Source organism: Lactuca sativa, chromosome 5 (genome assembly GCF_002870075.4).
Source record: "Lactuca sativa cultivar Salinas chromosome 5, Lsat_Salinas_v11, whole genome shotgun sequence".
NCBI classification, from domain to species: Eukaryota; Viridiplantae; Streptophyta; class Magnoliopsida; order Asterales; family Asteraceae; genus Lactuca; species Lactuca sativa.
In genome coordinates this window covers 204,217,330-204,225,443 of record NC_056627.2, presented here as the reverse complement: position 1 = coordinate 204,225,443, position 8,114 = coordinate 204,217,330, and the positions used below count along the sequence as shown (strand labels likewise).

Below are 8,114 nucleotides of genomic sequence, written 5' to 3'. Positions count from 1 at the left end.
GAATTTGTATCTAGGTTTTTATGTCAACAATAACATTCTTTCAGGAATCACTCACTTAAAATACAATAAAGTTGTATATAATATGAAGAATGAGGGTGTATTCTAGTAGAATATACTCTCGTTCTACTAGAATACACTCTTATTATTCTACGTATGAATTCATTCTGAAAGAATATTATTATTGACATTAATGACGAATTTAATTATTTTTCATAAAAAAAATTATAAGCATGCATATCATTTAATATACATTTAATGTTATTAAATTCTTATTGGTGCATTCTAACACACAATAGATGTGAGAAACATTTGAACTTATTTCTCTCTCTCTCTCTCTCTCTATATATATATATATATATATATATATATATATATATATATATATATATATATATATAATAAATGAATTGGTTGGTATGGTATTACCATAGAATTCAAATTTTTGTACCACTATGGTGTTTTATCCTTAGCTTTTCCAGATGATGCTTATAAAATATTTGAGAAAATGATGCATATTTGGGGACATTGATGAAAAAGGCAAAATCTGGCAAATTTGATTATAGTTCGGTGTTAGACCTTAACGAGAAAGCTTCATTTCTGTTTTAGGGATCCATTATTGTCTACAAATGAGTGCATATTAAAGATTGAGTTGGGGTTGTTTGGATGTGTATTTTCAAAGCAATTGAAGCAAATAATCCTATAATCATTTCATCCCTAAAAAATATCATCAACTGTAGGACCATGTTGCTGCAAAAGTTAAAAATGTATCCACAAAAGCACAAACTGTGTAACATCCAGCCAGTAAGTTCTCTGATATATGATTCTTTCTATTTTGCTTAATATGATAAGAAAGACTTAAACTTAATAGAGAAAGTCTAAGAATTCTGTCTTTTCCAATTATTATTTTCTAAAAGTCAGTTATATATTTACTAATTACGCCTTGAAAATTCAAGAATGTTATTTATTTATTTTGGCAGGGAATGGTGTTGGTAGTTGGTAGAAACAGGTAAGTATATTTCCATTTTACAGGGAATGGTGTTCGAAGTTTTTGTTTCCTATTACATTTTGTATACCGGTAGAAACAGATACATGCATTGCAATTTAATAACTTTTATGTTGCAAAATTTCTTAAATGTAATGTTTTTTTTTACTAAATTCATGATTTTTGTTGGAATATGGATATTTAGCAGCATTTTGCACTTTTCATTGACTTTCCATCCATCAATGGAGACGTACTCCAAGCCCTCATCAACCAGATTGAAGCAGAGAAACTGCCGCTCCAGAATATCAAAAGCGGTTACGCCGATCATTAGCAAGCCAAAGAATTTGTTTTTACTTTTTACTTTACAGAACTCAATTGGAGGTGTTTCACAAAAAATAAAATGACTCAGCGCCAACGGGCGCGCATGATTCCCATCTATTTAAAATAAAATGATAAAGAACTTCATTGTATATGCTCTAGTTACCGACAAAACAAGAAAATGAAACGACATGATTCAAGTGTGTTTTGTATTTCCACGTTATCCTTAAAGTGATAAATATGAAAAACCATATGGACCAATCATATAATTTTATTTGAATTTATTAATCAATTTTTTACAAAATAAATGAATAAATGCATGTTGTATATATCTAATAAAGAATTTAGTATACACTAATGTTATTGGTATGTATATTTTTTTTATTAATATAAACTAATGATATAAGTATATAATATAAAGATTAACTTATATATTTAGTCCTTATAATTTGCTTGAATTCATATATTTGGTTATACTAATAGATTTTTGACATACCTACATCATTTGTATTTATTCTATTGGTGGTCCTTGGGTCAATTAAAAAAAGATCATATTACCTTTCTAATATGATTTTCTTATTTTTATACTTTTATGTATACTAATAATATCAAAATTAGGAAAACCCCATTCCACCCTCGTCGTCCATCGTCTCTCTCTCTCTCTAATATATATATATATATATATATATATATATATATATATATATATATATATATATATATATATATATATATATATATATATATATATATATATATGATTTTGCAATTCACTCTAGAAGAAAATTTCAAACACTACAAAGATATATCCTATGCTCATTTTATGGGTTACACCACCAACTTTGGGTTTGGGAAAGAACTAATTAGGACAATTGTGTGGGAAAAATGGAATACGAGTAAGTGATGATGGGTTGGTTGCACCTCAAGAGAACCTTTGACTGACATTAGAATCAACATGAATTTGTTTAGAAGACACCCATATCAAAAAGAGAATGCATAATTTGTAGAACAATGATCATTTGCTTGAAGAGAGAAACAGAAGAAAAAATTGTTTGACTGAAATGAAATTAATGAAATGGTCATGTGGTGATCGGGGTATGGTGAAATCTGTATACTCGGTTTATGTGTTTAAAATTTGGTAAGTGATTATAAGATTTTATGGAATATGAGTCTTAACCTATAGTTAAGGGTGTTAAAAGATACTTTGTCAGTTACTGAAATCCTTCATTTACCGGTTTGATACCGGTATAAGTCAAAAAAAATGTTTGGGTAAAAACAAGTTATAGCTGTTGGTAACCTCTAATAAGTCAAAAAGTGATAAATAACCTACCCATTATTTATTAAAAACTTCTTATTTCACCAAATAAGTTATCAGTCAAAAAATCGTAAGTATTTTTAAATAAGCTTTGCCAAACACCCTCTGTATATCACAAAGGGTAATACACTAATATGAGCTTTTTTGGACTATGGATGCAACAAATACAAACCAAAAGGACCAACTATAATAAAAATATAGACAAAGTTGCAAGAATGGTCCCTGTGATATGTCAAAACTAGCAAGTTTGGTCCAAAATGAGTTTGACTTGTAAGGATGGTCCTATAGTTTCATTTTGTTGCGAGTTTGGTCCATTTTGGTTTGAACTTTTTTGTAAAGACAATTTTACCCCTTAATATTTAATTTTTCATTTTTATTTTATTACCAACAATTAAAAATTAATTGAAAATAAAACAAAAATAAAATTCTCTCTCTCTCTCTCTCTCTCTCTCTCTCTCTCTATATATATATATATATATATATATATATATATATATATACACACACACACACACACACCACCGACGACAAAAAAGTGCACCGACAACCCTTCTCTACCCCTCCTTGTTGTCGATCGGAAAATAAAATTCTCTCTCTCTCTCTCTCTCTCTCTATATATATATATATATATATATATATATATATATATATATATATATATATATATACACACACACACACACACCACCGACGACAAAAAAGTGCACCGACAACCCTTCTCTACCCCTCCTTATTGTCGATCGGAAAACACCCCCTGAGGATCGCCGCTTCTCTCAGCTGCTACTTTGCCATTTCTTTCCCTCAACCAAACACGTCTGTTCTGATTCCATTCTTCTTCCTTCTCCCTTCAATCCAGTCGTTTCCCTTTCCCCCTTGATTTGTGGACGCTAACGAAAAAAGGAGAGCCAATAGGAGATCACCGGAGATCGAATCCCTTCTCATGATCTGTTTGACCACCAGACCACCATTTTGACTACTTCCATCTGTGTTACTTCTTCCCTCTCCCGATCAGTGAAGATGAAGAGTAAACCCACAGAGGGTTGCCGGTCTTGATGGATCCCCTTGCACTTCATCGCGATTTCCCAGCCGCATCGGAGCTCCCGTCGATCTACCTTTTGTTCGAATCGATGTTGGGTTTTCGTTTCAGGTAGGGTTTTGTATGTGGTTTTTGTTTCAAATCTACCATTCTTCATCTCCGTTTCAGATTTGGAACCAAGAACATACTCACCTTCGACTTTTGGATTTGGGTTTTATTTCAGATCCAAAATCAAGAACGCAGAACACGCATTGTGTGTTTATGTGTGTGTTGTGTTCTACACTCACTGAAAAATGTTCATCATAGGGATAAGAAGAGTTACACACATAGTTCGATCTTGAAAGATTTCATATCTACTCTGATCTTAAAAGTCAATTCATCTAGGTTTACAGCTTGAAGATCGTTCTTGAGTTCTTGAAGTTCGTTATTTAGTTCATGAAATCGAGGTTGAGTCTTGATTTGTTAAGAACATACAAGGGCAAGAGAGAGAGAGAGAGAGAGAGAGAGAGAGAGAGAGAGAGAGAGAGAGAGAGAGAGAGAGAGAGAGAGAGAGAGAGAGAGAGAGACTTTCTTTTTTTCTTTTTTTTTTTTTTTATTTCTGTAATAAAAAAATTTGAAAAGGGGAAAATACCAAGGGCAAATTCGTCATTATAAAAAGTTTTAAAAATTTTGGACCAAACCCGCAACAAAACGAAACTATTGGACTATTCTTGCAGACCAAACCCATTTTAGACCTAACTTGCTAGTTTTGATATACCGCAGGGCCATTCTTGCAATTTTGTGAAAACTATAATACCAAAAGTGTGAATTTGGGCGACCCGTCCCTTAGGTACCAAATGTGTAACTTACTCTAATACAAATTATTAGTAAAAAACAGAGAGGTGTAATCTGAAACAATTTTACAAATACAAAGTGCTAAATGAGATTTTTTTTAATAAAATATTATAAAAGCAATTGCAATGTCAAAGTGAAATTAAAAGATATACTATGAAATGATGGATTCATAGGGTGCACAATAGCACAAGGGCATGGACTGTTACAGTTGACTCGACTGTCTAACCCAAACTTTCCCTAAGCCGCCTTCTATAAGACTTTGTTGCGCAATTTCTCCCACATGAATGATCATGATTTCAAACTCACTCACCCAATTCTTCTTCTAATTTCTTTTTCAAGTTGAAGAAATAAACAAAGAAAAAGAAATCAGAATCATCTTGACAATGGAAACAGAAGCTTCACCGTAAGTCTCCCAAATCGTTTCTTTCTTTTCCTTTCCACATAGTCTTTTCTGGTTTTTTAAATTCCAACAAGTATGTGGCAGAAGTAACCAACTTCTATAGTCCTATACTATCAATTGGATAAGAAGACGAAGAAAATTCATAGCGAAATTTCGTCGAACATGTTGTCGTCAATTACTTCTGGGGTATTTATTGATAGTTTCGTATTCGTTAATGAATTGGGCAGGTTCGAGACGAGTGAGATGTTGGCAAGGTTTTTGGGGTCAACGCCATTGTTACCGGAGTCATGGAAGCTCTGTGGACGATCAAACGTCATGGCGCCTCAAGGGTTCTTGACTGATGAAGTCGGAGGTGTTACGTATGTTGCGTTTTCCGGCGTCCAATCGATCGATGGGTTGGACCCGTTTTTCGGGAGTTTAGTACCTCTGTCGGCTGTTTCCGGTGTCTCTCCTTTCTCCGGTGGTGGCGATGGAGGGATGTTTTCGGCGTTTCAGAAACAAGGAGACGAGAATTCCGCGATGGTGGATGCCGGATTACTTCACCTGTTTTTGGCTATATACCATACTCCCGTTTTCCAAAATCAGGTTTGTTTCCTACTTTCCTCTTTTATCTTCCGTTCTCCGATCAAGGGTTCCGGCATAATTGAAGTAATATAACGAAAGTATTGACCTTGCAGATGTTCGAAATCATGAAAAAACGAAAACCGGTGGTGTTCACCGGACACTCCCTCGGAGGCGCCATCGCCGCCCTGTCTTCACTTTGGCTCCTCTCATATCTCCAATCAATCTCCTCCCCTCCCTCTGTAATTTGCTTCACCTTCGGCTCCCCTTTGATCGGAAACCAATCCCTTTCCAAAGCCATCCAACAACAGCGATTGAGTGGCAACTTCTGTCACCTCGTTTCAAAATTCGACCTCCTCCCACGGCTGCTCTTCGCACCATTATCTCCGATCATCACCCACCTCCACACCCTCCTGAAATCATGGCACTTAACCATGAATTCGCCGTTTTTCATTCGGGATCTAGGTACACAACTCACCGAACATGAGAAATTCGAGTTATTCCATTTTATACTGGGTTGTGTTGACTCTATCGCTCGATCACCGGAAGTGATGACAAATCGTTCTTCGTTTGTACCATTTGGGAACTTCATGTTTTGCTCCGATGATGGAGCGATTTGCATCGATGACATTAGTGCTATTGTTAGAATGCTTCACTTGACTTTTGCGTCTGGATCTCCAAGTTTGTGTATCGATGATCATCTCGAGTATGAAAGTTACGTTGAAAAGATTAATTTACAGTTCTTGAATCGGAGTGAAGAAGAGCTTTGTGAATCTAACACCTATGAAGCCGGAGTTACATTAGCTTCGCAATCGATATCTTCTGGTCATGTAAGGCGCTTATTTATTTATTTATTTCTGTGATAATAATTAAAAAATTCGAAATTTTTTAGAAGTTGTTCTTTTGTGCATAAAGAAAGACCAATGACTAATATTATGATTTATTTTCTTCCTTAAATGTTGTAAGAATTTTAATTACAAAAATAAATGTAAACAAAATTATAAAATATCAAAACTTATAAACATATGCATACATAATCCTTCAAAACGACTTATTTTTGTCATGTCATTTTCCACTAATAATTCAAAGCAACAAATTTTCACAAACGTTGGCGATTTTATACCCACCACTTAAAAATAAGTCGTCGTTTTGGAATATTAAAAAGACTTTCTTTCAACATCTATGGGAGGTTTTCATATTACTTTTATAATTTTCTAATTTAATTCGTTTTTTATATTTAATTGTAACAGAAAAAACCATATATAGCTTACCCTATTATGTTAATGTTAATAGGAACATATGGTTAGACCCGTTAAAGATTGCCTAAAGACAGCTAGGCGAATTGGGCGTACCCCGAACCTCCAAAGTGCTAGACTAGCCATTTGTCTATCAAAATTTGCACCGTTACGTGCGCAAATCGAGTGGTACAAAGCTTCATGTGACAAATCAGATGACCAACTCGGGTACTACGATTCCTTTAAACTACGCGGACCATCTAAACGTGATTTCAAAGTTGTGATGAACACAATCAAACTAGGCGAATTTTGGGACAGTGTAATCGGCATGTTAGAAAACAACCAACTCCCCCACGATTTCCACAAACGAGCCAAATGGGTGTACGCATCCCAATCCTATAAACTTCTCGTTGAACCACTAGACATAGCCGAGTACTACAAAAATGGGGACCACCGCAAAAATGGACATTATCTGAAAGGTGGGAGACACACACGATATACAGTTTTTGATAAGTGGTGGCAGGAACGCGAACGTGATAGGTTTGGGGACACAGACGGATACAGTCGGAGGAGTAAGTTTGCGAGTTTGACACAAGATTCGTGTTTTTGGGCGAAAGTGGAGGAGGCTCGAGAGTGGCTCGAGAATGTTAGAAGTGAGCGGGACCCGAGGCGGCTCGCAGGGTTGTGGGCGGGTATTGAGAAGTTTGAAAATTATGCAAAAGGGTTGGTTGAGAGGAAAGAGGTGTCTATTGATGTTTTGGCTAGAAATTCTAGTTATATGGTTTGGGTGGAGGAGTTGAGGGTGTTAAAATTGCATTTTCAACAATTTTCTACTCAGATTCCCGGGGGTTTGGATAGGAAGGTTGTGCCATAGGTTTTAATGTCTATCTTTGACCCCTTAACTATATATAACGCAAAATAAGTTGTGGTCATTTAATTGTAGGACTTATTTATCTATTATCTTAGGTCTCAATCTTTTTTGTTTATTAATCTTACTTTTTTGTGAAAAGGGTAAAGATATAGTAAAAGTCATTCTTATTAAACAAAAATCATTGAGATAACTTATTAAACAAAAGTAATGCTCTGATAAAATTTCAATATTTTGTGCCAGTTTACAGTTTAATCTCAATATTTATTTTTTTAAAAGTCCCGATTATCTAATTTTGTATGATAACCTATCATTTTTTGTTTAAAAAAAATAAGAACTTTTTCGTTAATTCAAGTAAAATTTAAAATAATCGGGACTTTTTCTGTTTAAAAAAATAAACGTTGGGATTAAACTGTAATCTGACTCAAAATATTGAGACTTTATCGGAGATTTCCCTAAGTTAAACCACTCAATTTTAATAATTTGGTTCATTATTATAAAAATATATTTTTTAAGCTATTATGGTTGATCAATAACATGAATTAGCTAATTACTAGTGTGAAAA

General features: G+C 34.2%; 1 protein-coding gene across 1 annotated transcript; it reads left to right on the top strand.

Annotated features, from left to right (window-relative positions):
* Nucleotides 1-4,691: 4,691 nt before the first annotated feature.
* On the top strand, nt 4,692-7,671 carry LOC111885042 (lipase-like PAD4). Its single transcript, XM_023881330.3, has 4 exons — nt 4,692-4,888; nt 5,113-5,470; nt 5,563-6,276; nt 6,740-7,671. Exons 1-4 carry the CDS (start codon nt 4,869-4,871, stop codon nt 7,553-7,555), a joined length of 1,908 nt encoding a protein of 635 aa, XP_023737098.1. The 5' UTR covers nt 4,692-4,868; the 3' UTR covers nt 7,556-7,671.
* The last annotated feature ends 443 nt before the right edge of the window (nt 7,672-8,114 follow it).